General features: G+C 36.0%; 1 protein-coding gene across 7 annotated transcripts in view; it reads right to left on the bottom strand.

Annotated features, from left to right (window-relative positions):
- Positions 1-19,067, bottom strand: part of exoc1 (exocyst complex component 1) — a 98,712-nt gene that overhangs the window by 30,637 nt on the left and 49,008 nt on the right. For 4 of the 7 annotated variants that reach the window (XM_028802257.2, XM_028802256.2, XM_051927811.1 and 1 more), the window contains 3 exons: positions 15,808-16,035; positions 13,022-13,154; positions 10,600-10,709 (listed from right to left, as the gene is read on the bottom strand). In XM_028802257.2, coding sequence (XP_028658090.1) covers positions 10,600-10,709; positions 13,022-13,154; positions 15,808-16,035 — 471 coding nt within the window. Of the gene's footprint in view, positions 1-1,345; positions 1,406-10,599; positions 10,710-13,021; positions 13,155-15,807; positions 16,036-19,067 lie in introns of all 7 variants that reach the window. The other 3 variants (XM_051927808.1, XM_051927809.1, XM_051927807.1) reach the window with 1 other exon arrangement.

Consider the following 19,067-nt stretch of genomic DNA (forward strand, 5'->3'; position numbering starts at 1 on the left):
TATCATTTTACTGCATATTGATGGTACTATTTTTATCAAGGTAAAGATACATTTTCAATTCACCTGTGTGAGTTCTCAAAAAATCTGGAAATAAATCAAAGAAAACCAACCATGTGGCACGAACAGTTTGGCTTGAAAAATGGACGTATTTGTTAAGTTCTAAACAGATTATTCCCTGTGCTCCATAGAATTCATTGTAAAACACCAGGACAGGCTATGCATTTTTAAAAATGTATAGAAAACACTTAACTTTAGAATACAATTTTGTATGGTATATGCATATATATGACGTGTGAAGAAATAATTGCCAAGACGAAACTGAACTTTTTCTTTAAGGAAGGAAACATTTGTTTAAGTAGATGATTTACATTTGTAAAGGAACAAATGCTGCCACTATCAGATCAGTTTGTTTTGAAATAAATGTACTGACTTTTGGATTACTGTATAATTGTTTTGCAAAATAAAATAAGTTTTTAATTTTAAGCCATTTGAGACTACACATTGTGAGTTCACAAATAAAAGTAGAGATGTTATCAGATTGAACTGAAAACAGATAACTAAATACTCATTGCAATATATAAGCAGAAACCTTTAACTTAAACATTTAACATAGAAGATAGTTGTTATTATTAAAATAAGAAAACCATGCATAATGACAAACATGTGCAAAAACTCTAATATTTAAGCAAAAGATATCAGTTCTTAGTTTTTTTTTTTTTTCATTGTGCGGTTTTGACCAGAGCATTCTGGCTGTAAAACAATGATGGATTCCAAAGTGGCATTGTAACCCTAAGCCATTAAGTTTTACTCTATCAGATGCCAATTTTCACATCCTCATAATTTTTAATAAATAATAGCTGGATGCACAATGAACCTGTAAACGTCAATGTTATTATACAACAAACTGAAAAAAAACCCCATCTAATTAATATGTATTTAAAAAATAATTCTGACTTCATCAGCCAGAGTGATAGTTTTTTACATGCAAATAAATTTATAAAATGCTTTAAACTAGAGTAAACAAATAATCAGGACTGGTCAGGCAAAATTAGTTTTGTTATATCATGTCTATTTAAAGCAGTTAATCACAGCTACCTATGCATACACATACCTGTTTCTATTACTTCATAAACATATTCTTCAAGCAGTCACTACAACCACAAAATAATCTCTTACAAAATATTTCCATATTTTACATTTATTCAGTAGCCTTGCTGTTCTTCATTACTAATACAATAAACCTATGAGTATACAGTAAGTAAAGGAAAATTAGTAAGTAAAAAGCAAAACATGGAGTTAATTCAGTGATGTAAAACCACTCGCACAGACAGTGACATGTACTCACAGAAAGTGAAAGGAGGGAGGCCCTAAAGAAGTGAGGGAGAGTCTGAGAGAAGTGATTGAACTGAGCAAAAACAAAAGGAAGGAAATTAAAAAGTTTAAATTCTCATTGCAATCTTGACAGTGATCATTTCCCACAAATCATCAAAATCTAAAAATACTGGATACAAGTCAGTCATTTATTCCTAACACACACTACAACAGTAAACAGTTTCTAGACATTCTGCATAACCAGTACAGCACAACTTTTTTTTTTACAAATAACAATCCTTAATTTTTCTTAAAGGATTTAAATGTTAAAATACTTTATATTAAAAAAAAAAAAACCTTATCTAATTTTTTAAGTAACAGGCAGAAAATGTGTAATGTTAAAATATCCTTTGCCTTACCAATATAGAATTATTTATATAACTAGCATTTTAAAAATCATATGAAATTGTTAACAAAATATACACAAATACAAAACTGAAATATTTAAGTGCCAAGGTTTTGAAGAAGAAAAAATAAATTACACAGTGAATTCAGAATATATCCAGACCCCTTCAATTTCTGCGTACTTTTGTGTTCTAGATTTAATTTCAAAAATCGACAAATTTGCTGTTTTTATCTCAAGCTACACTCAATAACCCATAATGAGAAAGTGAAATCGTGCTTTCAGAAAGGTTTCCATATTGATTAAAAATAAAAAACTGAAATCTGTCTGCCATGACCCTCTAAATTGTGGTCTGATGCATCCTGTTTGCTTTAATTATCCTTGAGTTGTGTCTAGAATATGAATGGAGTTCAGCTGTGGCAAATTAAACATAGTTTAGAAAGGCAACAAACCTGGGTATATACTGTAAGGTCCTACAATTCACACTGCATGTCAAAGGAGAGTGTACAAAGTACTGAATTAAGGAGGGTCTGAGTACTTATGTGAATGAGAGATTTCAGTTTTTGATTTTTAATACAATTGCAAACCTTTCTGAAAACGTTCTCACTTTATCATAATATATTATTGACTGTAGATTGATGTGGAAAATATATCCATTTTGGAATTAAATCTGGAGCACAAAAAATGTGCAGAAAATGAGGGTGTCTGAATACTTTCAGAATCTATTGCACCACCAATAGTAGCCTACATTTATGATTTACTTGTGGTAACTCAGCTTAATATTAATTAAATGTTAATAACATGGAGGCTGAAGTGATTCTTATTAAAATGTATATCCTGTCCATTAAATGCTTGTATGAACTTTCCAAAAATAAGGATTGATTGCTGTCTTCTCTTACTTTTACTTTTTACTTTTACTAGGCAAACTGGTGTCTTTGTTGGCAGCAGGCCCATTTTTTGGATCCAATCTTATCCTTAATTCACCACACCCCCATCCCGCCCCAGATTCCTTCTAGCGGGCTTTGGCTATTTGGTTTACTGTAATTGTGGCTCTGACCAATGTCAACAGAGTATAACATAGGATTCATTCCACCAAACCCCATATAGTGACAACAGAGGTAACATATGTAAATTTCAAACTTATAAAACCACAAGACTCTTATTTCCACAAACCATTTGTCAGTATAAATGTGACAGAAAATCACAAGCAAATGCCTTGGCATACACAAATGCTAGAGACCTGCTTTAATTTCTGATATTCTATGGTATTATGCCAAAATCATTGGAAATTGTAATTTTAAAATGGGATTTTAATATAGATGTTTTAAAGTATATCAGCTTGGGAAAGGGTAAATACCTAAAATACCTAAAAAGAAAAAGAACAGTTTCATAAGCATCATTTATAAGAATGCATATGAATATGAGAGACATCACTAGTGGTACTGTAAAAAGAGATTGAAACTAACAAGCAACTGATTGCAGTAAAATGTTTTACTCTGCATAAGGTGACAAAAGAAAAAAGTTTTAATTACGTGCATACTATGAAAGGCACATTTTATATAATTTATTGATGCAAGAATGACCCTTCATTAGAATAAAACATTTTTGTTTGCTTTTGTTTTGCAAATTAATTAAAAACATGTTTCAACATAAACTTCTATGTGCAATCAGTTCACTACTTTACTGTAGTTCTGAATGATGCCACACTGTTAAGTCTACCAATCTTCTTACCTGTGTCTCAATATGAGGTAAATCTGACCCTACATAACTATACTTTGTAATAAAACACTAAAATCCAATCTGATGTTCAGTTTGGCTTTGCTGACGTGATCGAGAGAGGAAGTGTGAGATAAATGATGAGGAGTAATGGCATCAGAGGCATGCCGAGAGTCGACTTCAAATATAAGAAGTTTAACAGTGAACAGGAAGCAAAGAACTTTGGGTCAGTTTACACAGCTGGAGAGTTTAGTATTATTCTGTAATACGTACCACATACATATGTAAAAAATCCATACAGTGGTGTGAAAAACTATTTGCCCCCTTCCTGATTTCTTATTCTTTTGCATGTTTGTCACACAAAATGTTTCTGATCATCAAACACATTTAACCATTAGTCAAATATAACACAAGTAAACACAAAATGCAGTTTGTAAATGGTGGTTTTTATTATTTAGGGAGAAAAAAAAATCCAAACCTATATGGCCCTGTGTGAAAAAGTAATTGCCCCCTGAACCTAATAACTGGTTGGGCCACCATTAGCAGCAATAACTGCAATCAAGCGATTGCGATAACTTGCAATGAGTCTTTTACAGTGCTCTGGAGGAATTTTGGCCCACTCATCTTTGCAAAATTGTTGTAATTCAGCTTTATTTGAGGGTTTTCTAGCATGAACCGCCTTTTTAAGGTCATGCCATAGCATCTCAATTGGATTCAGGTCAGGACTTTGACTAGGCCACTCCAAAGTCTTCATTTTGTTTTTCTTCAGCCATTCAGAGGTGGATTTGCTGGTGTGTTTTGGGTCATTGTCCTGTTGCAGCACCCAAGATCGCTTCAGCTTGAGTTGATGAACAGATGGCCGGACATTCTCCTTCAGGATTTTTTGGTAGACAGTAGAATTCATGGTTCCATCTATCACAGCAAGCCTTCCAGGGGCCTCATGTATAAACGGTGCGTACGCACAGAAATGTTGCGTACGAACCTTTCCACGCTCAAATCGCGATGTATAAAACCTAAACTTAGCGTAAAGCCACACACATTTCCACGGTAACTCATACCTTGGCGTACGCAATTTCTCCGCTCGGTTTTGCAGACTGGCGGCACCCAGCGTCAAAGCAGTGCTACTGTTCCTATGTGGTTACTCTTTCTTAGATCCACATCCACGGCGGCGGCTTTGTCAAATACGCTGAAATTAACCGCATATCGTTCATAAATTTAATGCATCTGATTGTAATTAACCTGTAACAATATAATGGTCCACACAATGGTCAAACTACTGTTCCTATGTGCTCATCCTTTCTTTCTTAGCTCCACATTCCTGACGCGGCTTTATAAATACACTGAAATTAACTGCATATTGTTTATTAGTGTAATGCATCTGATTGTAATTAACCTGCTGCAATATAATGGGCCAGGGAATAGCCATAGTATTCCAAATACCATGACTGCTTTAGCGTTGTTACGCTCACTGCATCTTGTTCTTCTTTTTGCTGTTCCCGTTAAGGGTTGCCACTGCGGATCATCTTTTTCCATATTACTCTCACTGCACCACTCGGAGTATTTATATCACTGTATCTGAGTGTGAATCACAGCAGCAGATGATCGGAAAGAGAATTATCGGTATATAGTTTCAAGTACACACTACCTCAACCACGGCAAAAAGCGTCAAAGCCTTTCCTGTACGGACCTTGCGTTTCAGAAACAGTTTCATCCCAAGAACTATAAACGCACTCAATCACCTCACTGTAAACTTGCACTACAGTTATAATATTGCACAACCTGCGCTACTTTATAAAGCGCGTATGATGACAATATCATTTTTAAGATGAAATGCAGCAAAATATGTTGCTTACAGTATACAGATAAAACTTTAACTTCATTTAAATAATCTGTATTGTTAATAAATAAACATGTGAGGACACGGTGCTGCAGCGTATAGCTGGTTCAAGGATAGCTCCTGCCTTGTGCTGTATTCTTGCTGGTGCTGACGCGACACTGGAAGGATAGACGAATAGAATAATTAAACATGTACTACGAAGATATTTCAATGTTCCTTAAAAGTTTTGAAGAATCGGCGTTTTAAGCTTACAAATGGCTTAACGTCTATTACAGAGCTGATTGTGTGGCGATTGGAGAAAGAAAAGTATGGACAGGAATTGGAGGTTTGAAAGAGACAGTACTTCTGTAATAAATTATTTCATCGAAGGTCGCACATGGTGCAGCAAGCCTCTTGCGTGAGATATGAACAATCACTGTGCCACCGTGTTCCCATGTTTAATAACATGCTTTCATTCCTATCATCATGAAAAAGATATCACGTATACATCTCAGTATTTTAATTATTCAGAGAGCTGTAATATGTCGAATGTAATGCATTCTGTGCCCTGTCGGAGAAAGAGAAAGAACGGAAGCACGTAGTGATTCACACACATAGAGCACATAGAAGATCAAACACAGAAAAAAGCATTTAACATGCTACTTGAGAAACTAGTAAAATAAACAATTTTAAGATGAAGTTTATGATGTTCTACTTTAATGGCAAAATAGACAACGTGATTAAAGTGGAAATTTCGAGATTAAAGTTGACATTTCGTGCTTTTTTCCCACTGTGTGCCTATGTTTTTTGTTTGTACCCTAATAAGCTTTCATATGACACTCAGACGGTGGGCTACGACTCGCCTTTTCACAGCGACTTTGATATGTGATTTCTTTTTTATTTCGGGCACTGTGCGACTTTGTGAAGTTGAGCCTTCGAGTTTCTCCGACACTCTGTCACTCGATCAGCTTCCTTTTGTTGATTATACCACTGTTTAAACCAACAAATAGTACGTTTTTCCTTTGCCTCCACTTGGTATTCGCTGAAATTCTTATATTTTCTCCTGTGCTTTTCCCATTGTCTTTTCACAGAAGGCTATTTATATTGATTTGCGTATTCAAAGAGGCGTAATTCTGGGAGGAGTTGGGGCGGGACAGAAGGCGCGTGCACGTGCGTTACTTTTCACGCAAATCGGGATTTATGTAGTGGAAGAACGTGAAAGTATGCGTGCGCACAGATTCCTGCATCTGGATTTTTCTGTGCGTACGCACAATCCCGCTTTTGTGCTTACGCCATGTTATAGTGTGAGTTCTACGCACGGCGTTATACATGAGGCCCCAGGTCCTGAAGCAGCAAAACAACCCCAGACCATCACACTACCCACCACCATATTTTACTGTTGGTATGATGTTCTTTTTCTGAAATGCTGTGTTCCTTTTACGCCAGATGTAACGGGACATTTGCCTTCCAAAAAGTTCAACTTTTGTCTCATCAGTCCACAAGGTATTTTCCCAAAAGTCTTGGCAATCATTGAGATGTTTCTTAGCAAAATTGAGACGAGCCCTAATGTTCTTTTTGCTTAACAGTGGTTTGCGTCTTGGAAATCTGCCATGCAGGCCGTTTTTGCCCAGTCTCTTTCTTATGGTGGAGTCGTGAACACTGACCTTAATTGAGGCAAGTGAGGCCTGCAGTTCTTTAGACGTTGTCCTGGGGTCTTTTGTGACCTCTCGGATGAGTCGTCTCTGCGCTCTTGGGGTAATTTTGGTCGGCCGGCCACTCCTGGGAAGGTTCACCACTGTTCCATGTTTTTGCCATTTGTGGATAATGGCTCTCACTGTGGTTCGCTGGAGTCCCAAAGCTTTAGAAATGGCTTTATAACCTTTACCAGACTGATAGATCTCAATTACTGCTGTTCTCATTTGTTCCTGAATTTCTTTGGATCTTGGCATGATGTCTAGCTTTTGAGGTGCTTTTGGTCTACTTCTCTGTGTCAGGCAGTTCCTATTTAAGTGATTTCTTGATTTAAACAGGTGTGGCAGTAATCAGGCCTGGGGGTGGCTACGGAAATTGAACTCAGGTGTGATACACCACAGTTAGGTTATTTTTTAACAAGGGGGCAATTACTTTTTCACACAGGGCCATGTAGGTTTGGATTTTTTTTCTCCCTAAATAATAAAAACCATCATTTAAAAACTGCATTTTGTGTTTACTTGTGTTATATTTGACTAATGGTTAAATGTGTTTGATGATCAGAAACATTTTGTGTGACAAACATGCAAAAGAATAAGAAATCAGGAAGGGGGCAAATAGTTTTTCACACCACTGTATATTGCGTTGGGTAAAGGGCTAATTTCTTAATTAAGCAAAAAAAGGAATTACCAGACTGTATATGTGTCTTATCCACTGACATATTTCATTACAAAAAATGAAATGCTTGCCACAGTATTACCTTATCTCAGTCACTTATTCATCACAGCCAACATTAAATAACATGCTATGATTTGTTTCCTTTTTTCATTAGTTATAAATTTAAAAGCACTATTCATTTTACCCAAGTATACTGCACAATTAATCAGGCTATGTAAAAATTAATTTACAAATAAAAATAGGATCAGAATAAAAAGCAAATACGGTATATCAAAATGTAAACATAAAAATATTAAATAGAAAAAGCTGCAAGGAAAAAATCTGCCTAAAAATGCAAGTTTTCATGTTAAACTAGTATATGCAGTAATGCTGAAAAATAAAGCAAAATAGATCACGAAACCAGCACTACTGAATGGTCAGTCTTTAACTGAGTTAAGCATGGAGGAAAGGTGAGAAAGAAGCATAGTTAAAGTGAGGATATATATGTAAGGATTAGGCTACAAATGAGTAGGAGAAGCTTGCAATGTATACATAATTTATCTGGGAGCCACAACAGATGCTGAAGCATCAGAATGATTTGTTACTATAGTAAGAACTGTAACAGCTCAGTTGTGTACATACTTTTGCCTTTTACAATCCCGGGACAAAATGCAAACCAAAGGTAGACCAACTGGAATTTAACAAAGACAATGATGGGAATTTTTAGCATTGCATATATTTAAAAAGACTGGATCCTGATTTATTTTTTTTTAATGTAATAAGTCTATCTAAGAGATACTGAAACTATTATAACACCATAATTCCACCTTTTTATGCAGTTGTGCTTGAAAGTTTGTGAACCCTTTAGAGTTTTCTATATTTCTGCATAAATATGACCCAAAACATCATCAGATTTTCACTCAAGTCCTAAAAGTAGATAAAGAGAAACCAGTTAAACAAATGAGACAAAAATATTATACTTGGTCATTTATTTATTGAGGAAAATTATCAAATATTACATATTTGTGAGTGGCAAAAGTATGTGAACCTCAAGGATTAGCAGTTAGTTTGAAGGTGAAATTAGAGTCAGGTGTTTTCAATCAATGGGATGACAATCAGGTGTGAGTGGGCACCCTGTGTTATTTAAAGAACAGGGATCTATCAAAGTCTGCTTTTCACAACACGTTTGTGGAAGTGTATCATGGCATGAACAAAGGAGATTTCTGAGGACCTCAGAAAAAGAGTTGTTGATGCTCATCAGGCTGGAAAAGGTTACAAAACCATCCCTAAAGAGTTTGGACTCCACCAATCCACAGTCAGACAGATTGTGTACAAATGGAGGACATTCAAGACCATTGTTACCCTCCCTAGGAGTGGTCGACCAACAAAGATCACTCCCAGAGCAAGGCGTTTAATAGTCGGCGAGGTCACAAAGGACCCCCAGGGTTACTTCTAAGCAACTAAAGGCCTCTCTCACATTGTCTAATGTTCATGTTCATGAGTCCACCATCAGGAGAACACTGAACAACAATGGTGTGCATGGCAGGGTTGCAAGGAGAAAGCCACTGCTCTCCAAAAAAAAACATTGCTGCTCATCTGCAGTTTGCTAAAGATCATGTGGACAAACCAGATAGGTATTGGAGGAATGTTTTGTGGACGGATGAGACCAAAATAGAACTTTCTGGTTTAAATGAAAAGCGTTATGTTTGGAGAAAGGAAAACACTGCATTCCAACATAAGAACCTTATCCCATCTGTGAAACGTGGTGGTAGTAACATGGTTTGGGCCTGTTTTGCTGCATCTGGGCCAGGATGGCTTGCCTTCATTGATGGAACAATGAATTCTGAATTATATCAGAGAATTCTAAAGGAAAATGTCAGGACATCTGTCCATGAACTGAATCTCAAGAGAAGGTGGGTCATGCAGCAAGACAACGACCCTAAGCACACAAGTTGTTCTACCAAAGAATGGTTAAAGAAGAATAAAGTTAATGTTTTGAAATGGCCAAGTCAAAGTCCTGACCTTAATCCAATCGAAATGTTGGGGAAGGACCTGAAGCGAGCAGTTAATGTGAGGAAACCCACCAACATCCTAGAGTTGAAGCTGTTCTGTACGGAGGAATGGGCTAAAATTCCTCCAAGCCGGTGTGCATGACTGATCAACAGTTACCGGAAACGTTTAGTTGCAGTTATTGCTGCAAAGGGGGGGTCACACCAGATACTGAAAGCAAAGGTTCACATACTTTTGCCACTCACAATTATGTAATATTCGATCATTTTCCTTAATAAATAAATGACCAAGTATAATATTTTTGTCTCATTTGTTTAACTGGTTTCTCTTTATCTACTTTTAGGACTTGAGTGAAAATCTGATGATGTTTTAGGTCATATTTATGCAGAAATATAGAAAATTCTAAAGGGTTCACAAACTTTCAAGCACAACTGTAAGGGGTGATATGAATAAACCAAGCAAAGAGTAATGATTTGTACTTTTTACCATGAACATTTTCCTAATCCTAATCAATAAGTTTCACCATCAACTATACCCTGAATGCTACTTTTTTTTTCCCTAAAAAATTTATAGCACTTTCCATAGAGTGTTAACAGGAAACGTCCAGAACTTTTCTTGCTACTGCAACTATTTCTTGTTGTTGTGAATAATTGAGTAACATTTAAACACGGTTAAAAAATACAAAAAAAGACAATTTTGTTGACAAAAACACTGTTAATCATTGGGTTTTATAAATTTTGAGGAAAGCTAGGAGAAACAAATTACACGAAAGGGATACAAGCTTTTGTTTCTCACTTGTGCAAGGTTTTTGAAGGAGATTATGCCAAAAAATGAGTGAGAGAAATACAGGAGTTCAAATTATTTAACAAATCAATATTAATATGTTGCTTTTAAAAACAAAGAATCTGGACAACTCACCTATTTGTTGCTCAAAAGCAATAATTCAGATTTACATGGAAAGTTATTTAAGTTTATTATTCAACATTAAAGTAATTACCTGGTGTACAAACACATTGTTAAGGTGGTTTGTAAGTCTCCTTGCAAACTGCTCTCTTAATTCACGAAACATTTGTTGCTGTTGTCTCACAGCAGCAAGTTTGTCTTGACCTGTTTAAAAAAAAAAAAAAAAAAAAAAAAAAAGTACAAAAAAAGAAAATGAATATTCACTTTAATTCATAACATACCATGCATCTGTTCTGGACAGAATAATGTCCTCAGAAACTAACAGAAGGCAGAGAGTTCAAAACATGTATTAAAGCCGCCACCAGAATTGTAGTTGGCAGGTTGGACAGTCGATGAACAGGATGAGCGGCGGTCTGACACATCAATAGAAGCAGCTGTTTAATGGTTCTTAAAGGGACCATAAATGGTCCTTTCAAAAATAGACAATGATCACCTCCCAGTGTTAGCCTTGATTATATTCTGCTTATCCTCTTTGTCTTCAAGGGGGATCGCTGTCTTCACACCGTATTGGGTGCCACCTTTTCTTTGTCAGAACAGGGTGGCCTACCGTCTGACCTGCTATGCTGTTCATTAAGCTCTTTCTACGCTTGAAGAGTTTATAAAGACCATGAAGCACCCGATATCCATGATAGTGTATATAGCGTACCACAAGGACCTATTCTGGGCCTACTGTTATTTTCAATCTGCATGCTCCCATTAGGCCACATTATCTTGTACGAAGTTGACAAACAGCTTTACTTATCTATAGCACCCGAGGCCACTGACACTCTGTGCTCTCTGATCCAATGTCTTATTTATGTTTCTGAATGGATGACTAGTAATTTATTCAAGCTAAGTAAGAAGAAAAAACTGAAATCTGAGTCACTGGTAAAAATGGAAATAATGAGAGAGTATCAGAAATAAGTTTGATCCCTTAGTATTGAAAATCAAGGCATAATTAAAGAATTTATGTGTAACACATTCCAAGTCGTAACCTTAGATCTTCTAAAAAAGGTCTGATCATTATTCCAAGAGCTGTTATGCACCAAAAATCTGGAATAATTTACTGATAGACATGAGCCTGGCTACTACTATGGATTATTTAAAAAACAAAACAAAAAAAAACTCAATGAATTTACAAGCATTAGTAATCTCTACTTTGTCCATTTTCTTTTTTGGTTCCACCTGATCAAAGCACTGTGCAGTCGCCTATGATGTTTGAAAGAAAGTAGATGCCACAACTTTCCACAAGAATGACTGCATTGAGTCTAAGATAAAAGTAAAGATACTTAAGAACATTTGTGTTAGGCAGAATGCCTGGCTGGAGTTGAGCATTCCTCTAGCCTAAAAACTCCTTCAGATTATGTTCATTTTTTTAACAGATTAACCGGTTATCTGACCTTGTCATCTGACTCATCCTTAGAGACTAAAAAACTAATTCTACAAATAAGGACTCTACTTCTCTATTAATCTTTCTTATTTGTGTATTATTTTCCTGTATGTTACTTAAAGTATATTCATTATTATTCTTATCCAAATTTAATTCTTTGTAATTTGTCTGACATCTTGTAAAGCACTTTGAGCTTACATCCTGTGTATGAAAATGTGGTTTACAAATAAATGTTGTCGTTGACTGATGCCTTTATCCAAGTCGATTTACAATATTTGAGATTTATTTTTATAATTGGAGCAGGTAGTGTGATGTGCTCATGGTCACACAATGTTTACAGCTAGATATCAACCCACAACCTCAGGGTTTTAAGCCCTAAGTCCAAAAGTCATAACCACTACATCGCCCTGCCTGCCAAGAATATTAGCTCTTGGTAAATAAAACTCATATATATTGTATGCAGAAAACCAGTTTACTTAGTGCTATAGTACTTGTGATATACCTTATTAATGAATTTCGTCTTACGAAATTTAACACAGCCTGTTGCTACTACTTGGACAATTAAAACATTTGTTTCCAACACACTCTGGTTTACCTAGAAAAGCCAAACAAAGGAAAATCCATCTCCTTCAGTTACAGCTGAAATTCAGATGGCAATGTGGCTATACTGTTCCATCTGGTAAAAGTTAACCTGATACAAGCTTATTTAATTTAAAATAAATGGAGATGGGAACTACATTTACTGTATGAAGCTTCTGCAAATGAGGTGATAAATGGTCAAGGATACTACTTAAGATATATTTTTTTTAAATACTATATTTTCCACATGTATGCATTTTGTACTTGTTTCAGAAAAGCCTCAATTTTCATTAGTTTTTAGTGCCAACTGCATGGAGCTAATTATTATAGCATTACTTTAATTTATTACAACAAATTCTATAAAATATACTTGTTAAGAGTAACAGAAGACCAACAAAGAAGATCTTAGAAATTTCTACATTCACTGGTAAGTACTGACACAAGTTTGTAACTGACACAAATTTCAAACAAAGCAGACAAAATATGTAATATTCCATAAATACAATACCAGGTCTGAGTGCAACATTCATGCACTGCAAAAGAGCTTCTGCAGCATTAGTACATGCTTCAATCCCCTTTGATGAACAAAGATCCCCTTCCTGTAGAGCTTTAATATGCCCTTTTGACAGGTCCAAATGATTCTAAACAGAAATAAAATGTATATTACAATATTGTGCAGAAAAATTAACCAAAATTTCATTCCTTTGCCTTAAATATCATCTATGGCAGACAAAACAGTTTTCTGATATTTTAGAGATTCATGTTGTGAGTGTCAAAATTGCAGATAGTGCAAAGTAATGTGCAATCTCAATAGCACACCATGAATCAATGCTCCTGAATAACTGTGAAGTTTTTTGTTATAAAGAGAATAATGTACTAATTAGGTGTTTTACCATTCCAAGTCTAATAGGAACAACCTGGCTGTTAGTGTCAGTCCTAAAAATTTCTCAACCAGCAACCAACATCAGCCTTTATTTAAAGCCTTGGTTAATTAAACATCTTCTGTTCTCTTTCCACCTTCATTGTTTTAATTTTGAAATAGGCTGGCATGTTTAACTTTAGGAAAGTTAGAATGTTATACACAAATTAGGTTTGCTTTCAGTTCTTAAGAGTGATGATGACAAACAGGGAGCAAAGCTTATCTTCTCTGCCACAGAAGTGATTTTGGTTTTAACTGTGCCAGAGCTAAGCAGATCTGCAACTCAAACAGAGGTTTACAAGTTAGTAATACTAAACACAGCCAGAGGTTAAATCCAGGGTAGACACTGTGCGAGTTCTCTGTATATTTTGGTTTCCTCTCCTATTTCAAAACCATCACATTACAATTAGTGGAAAAGATAAATTGGCCCTACATAAGTTACAGTAAGTGCGAGTGTGTGTACGAGTGTGCACAGTGACTGGCATCACATCCAGTTTCAGTTAGTGTCTTGCATTTAGGCTGCAGCACCCGTTGACAATATAGTGGAAAAAATTATTTAGAAACTGGGTGGATTAAAAGATACAGTGAGAAAATTGCAAAATTATGAGATTAAATGTATAGCAATTGAATCTATTTCTCTAAAGTAAAAAACTCAATGTTACTAAAATAAATGGTTTTGAAAGTGTTATAATTTAGTTTAGTGTGCAAAGTCTCACTCAAAAATTGCTTTTCATCATTTGATAGTCTGATGTAAATAGAAGGAAAATAGTGGTTTCCTCTGGTCTATGGAAGAAACTGAGCATCTAGAACATTACATTTTAGAGGAACCAGTCCAATAAAACTAGTATTCACTTAGGAGAATATACAAATAAAGATACAAAATAATAATATTAGCTTCAGCTATTAGAAATTTAGTTTTCAGATTGTGACCATCCTGGGTTCGCTTCCCAGGTCCTCCCTGCGTGGAGTTTGTGTGGGTTTCCTCCGGGTGCTCTGGTTTCCTCCCACAGTCCAAAGACATGAAGGTTAGGTGCATTGGTGATCCTAAATTGTCCCTAGTATGTGCTTGGTGTGTGGGTGTGTGTGCCCTGTGGTGGGCTGGTGCCCTGCCCGGGGTTTGTTCCTGCCTTGCGCCCTGTGTTGGCTGGGATTGGCTCCAGCAGACTTCTGTTCGAAAGGTTCAAAGTAAATTTGACTAATGTAAACTTTTTCCTAAGCCAACTGAAAACTCTAACATTAGAGAAAAAGAATCAGACTTCTTTTTGCTCCATTTCCTTTATCAGCAAATAAAATTTATTATCTAAATTAGTTAATATAATGTGATTTTAACAAATCTCATTAGTATGAATTAAAAATGTTGCTGTGCACTTTACTGTTAATAGGTTCTGAAATGTGGTAAACCAGGTGTGAACAATCTTACACTTGTTGCTCTTAAGGTTTGCTTACGGTTCATAACATATTTTATATATTTTATGCAAAAAAAAATCTGTTATTAGAAGTTAGCTCTGTGTGTCATGTATCATTAATAAAATGTCAAATGTTTGAAGAACACAAGATGACAACAAATGAGCTAATTTAAAGATTATGGGCAGTATATATTTACATGAAGCACTTATGGCCCCTGTTTAATGATTCACTGAATTTATCTTCAAAGCCTTGATTTTTTTTAACGATTTTCACATCAACATTTGCAGTAAAACACTTTTATCGAGCATAAAAGCAATATATTTTACATGACTCCATTTAAAGCCAGTTGTTCAATTTTGTACTTAGTGATAATCAATTGGTGTTATCTATTTCCAATTCTAACTAAATCAATCCCTCTTTTCCTATAGTGTGGTCTTTAAGTGGGCAATGAAAAGCAAATGACTCGGCTCTGGGAGACTTTTTTGTCCAGGTGCACTATCAATACAAGAAAAACCTTTTATATTAAGACTTTTTTCCCCCCAATGCTGTATGAATACAGAATTAAAACTGAATATTTTGATTTAATTAAGTCATTGAGTTCATATGTTGAACATTTACAGACAAGTTTAGATATATTGGTATATTAGCTATATTGCTAGTATTCCTCTTTTTAAAAAGGTATTACAAAAATCTTTATATCTGAGTTTATCATCATAAACAAATCCCAAAAAATAAAATACATGTTCTGTTAAACTTGGATATTTGATGCTTCATGGTTAAAAAAACCTTAATAGGTTTAATTGGTTATTGTTTATTATCACTAGAGAAAGTAGGTCCAGATGGTCGGAAGAGAAGTGGTTACAGATGATGAGTTAAATGAAGAGAAGACTCTGAATTATTCAAGCTTTGCTGTAGAATATGTGGTAAAAAATTAAATTCTTACTAGTTTGCCTTTGACTGTTACTCACCACTATAAATTCAATTTCATCTAGGAGCTTTACATTATTAGTATTGCTCAACTGTATCATGTGGTTGCTTTGGGAGATTTGGTCCATCTGGTCCTTTACACTCTGAAGCATTTCTTCATAGCTGCTCAACTTCAGCTCAATCTCATCCACATCATTCAGAGCCTCATCTAATAACTGCATCAGAATGTTCACTTGCTTTTCAGAAGCCATGATTGACTGAATATTGGCCTAAGTTGGAAGGAAATTCAGAATTAACACAGAAAAATAGTGTATACTTTATCCCCACACATTTTGTCAATCTTTTCTAAAACTGGCACATTTTGTCAAGAGCTGGGAGGAAAACAAAACACTTGCAGTGTTACAGGTAATGGTAATGAAACATTTTTCAGAAAAGGAGCAATACTGAAGTAGAATTAACCATGGAATGCATTAATAAAATTACTAATAGCAAGGCCATATTGATCATATAAGAGGAATGATCAAAATATTCTCAGCCTGACTTAAAAATGCAATTAAAATTAAGGAGTGTTATTTTTCCACATAATCTCTGTGAATACTCAACCTTATACAGTAATCCCTCGCTATATCGCGCTTCGCCATTCGCGGCTTCACTCCATCGCAGATTTTATATGTAAGCATATTTAAATATATATCGCAGATTTTTCGCTGCTTCACGGGTTTCTGCGGACAATGGGTGTTTTAATTTCTGGTACATGCTTCCTCAGTTGGTTTGCCCAGTTGATTTCATACAAGGGATGCTATTGGCAGATGGCTGAGAAGCTACCCAGCTTACATTTCTCTTTCTCTTGCGCTATCTGTGATCTTGACATAGGGGGATTGAGCAGGGGGGCTGTTCACAAACCTAGACGATACGGACGCTCGTCTAAAAATACTGAAAGATTATCTTCATGTTGCTATCTTTTGTGCAGCTGCTTCCTGAAACGACATGCTGCACAGTGCTTCGCATACTTAAAAGCTCGAAGGGCACGTATTGATTTGTGCTTGAAAAACAAACTCTGTCTCTCTCTATCTTTCTGTGCTCTTGACGGAGGGGGTGTGAGCTGCCGCCTTCAACAGCTTTGTGCCGCGGTGCTTCGCATACTTAAAAGAAAAACAGCCCTATTGATTTGTTTGCTTTTCTCTCTATCTCTCTGACAGCCTGTGCTCCTGACATGCACTCCTTTGAAGAGGAAGATATGTTTGCATTCTTTTAATTGTGAGACGGAACTGTCATCTCTGTCTTGTCATGGAGCACAGTTTAAACTGTTGAAAAAGAGACAAATGTTTGTTTGCAGTGTTTGAATAACTTTCCTGTCTCTCTACAACCTCCTGTGTTTCTGCGCAAATCTGTGACCCAAGCATGACAATATAAAAATAACAATATAAACATATGGTTTCTACTTTGCGGATTTTCTTATTTCGCGGGTGGCTCTGGAATGCAACCCCCGCGATGGAGGAGGGATTACTATAATATTTACAAAGCTTGTCTATGCTACACAAATATAATTATCATGCAACTACTCTTTCTATAGCTGACTTGACATCTTCATCTTTGGCAAAATGTCACTCTATCCCATGGAGGTAGTCCTTCAGATTGGGAAACAGGGCTGGAGTGGGTGTGGCATCTCTTCAAATCTTTAGTGCTACAAAGCAGTCTTTCAACCCATGCAGTATGAGCAGGATGTTGCTGTGAAGTATAAGGAGATATGATTGGCAAACTCACTCCACCACCCTTTCCAGTTTGCTACAGAAAATGCCACATCATATCAACATTTACACTGACTGGTTATGTGAACCATTTGAGATGTGTAGCCTATATAGACTATATCCTCATCCTCAACCTCAATACAAATTGTGCATGATTCTACTTGTGCTCTTTCAGTTTTGTTTGTTTTTGAACAATCAGCATTTCTACATTATAGTGATGTATCCAAATTTCATCCTCAGAAATGCTTCCTGATTGTTTCAGTTTGAATTCATTAATGTGAGGCTGTCCATGAAACACTGAATGGGATGCAATGATGCTTCAAAGGAAGAGTCAAAATTCTAGGCATCCTAAGCACACATATCTTGCTGAAGTTTACCTTCTTTAACACTAGAATTACCAGAGCCTATGAAAAAACTTGTAGATCCATCCCATCTTGAATCGCTTCTTAAATCCGTTCGCACCTCTCCGCCATCATCTTTTGTCTTCTAAATGTGTAGATAAAGACAAGCTCCAAGCAGCCGGCTATTCCATCCAACCACCAACTTAGAACGTGCACAAACTTCTCCCAGCTCATGCCTTGATTGATTATCTGGGAGTGAAGTGGAGTGTTAGAGTGGAAATAATAGATCGTTATTTGGAATACACGCATTTCATGTGTGTTCCGTTTCTACAGTAATCTGTGTAAACACATTTTTAAAACAGAAACGTTTTTCATATTCTAGTAGTAAATGACAAAATGTAGGCATAAACTATATAATGTATGAAGCCTGAAGTCCAAATATCAAAGAAACATTTTCACGAAAGGTACAAATATAACAGAACAAGTGCGCTTTTATTCAAAAATATAACTGCCGAAAAAAAAAAGCCGCCTTAGTGTGCAACTTTGACACTCATTTACTAAGTCTGCTTCTGTGGTGCAACAGTATCAGTTGCTGACTGGGAATCAAGAGGTCACGAGTTCAAACCTGCACGACTCCCTTTTGAGAAGTGAACTGCTCTTATTTTTACTATTTTAGAATAAAACGATACATTTGATTTCAGTCTGTAACATCCGGTGTAATTTATGATATTTGTAAAGGTTAGCTTTGTTTTTTTGTTTTTTTTTAATTCACTTTTCATTCCCTCAGTCGCGTTCAGGATCCTTCCCTACCCCATCTGACACTGCTGTTTTCACATAAAGATGCGCTATAGCTCTGCAGTGTATCACAATACACACGACCGTGTGTTTTTTTTCCCCCCAATCTTGCCAGTCCCCACATGTTGCTGTATGCTGTTTATTTTGTACTCCAGAACATGCAGAGGAAAGCATAGTAAAGAGCAGTAACTTCAGCGCTACAGTGATCCCTCGCTATATCGCGTTTCGCCTTTCACGGCTTCACTCTATCGCGGATTTTATATGTAAGCATATTTATATATCTATAATAATAAAAGGCAAAGCCCTCACTGACTGACTGACTCACTCACTCACTCACTGACTGACTGACTCACTCATCACTAATTCTACAACTTCCCGTGTAGGTGGAAGGCTGAAATTTGGCAGGCTCATTCCTTA

The sequence above is a fragment of the Erpetoichthys calabaricus genome, chromosome 5 (genome assembly GCF_900747795.2).
Source record: "Erpetoichthys calabaricus chromosome 5, fErpCal1.3, whole genome shotgun sequence".
In the NCBI taxonomy this organism is placed as follows: Eukaryota; Metazoa; Chordata; class Cladistia; order Polypteriformes; family Polypteridae; genus Erpetoichthys; species Erpetoichthys calabaricus.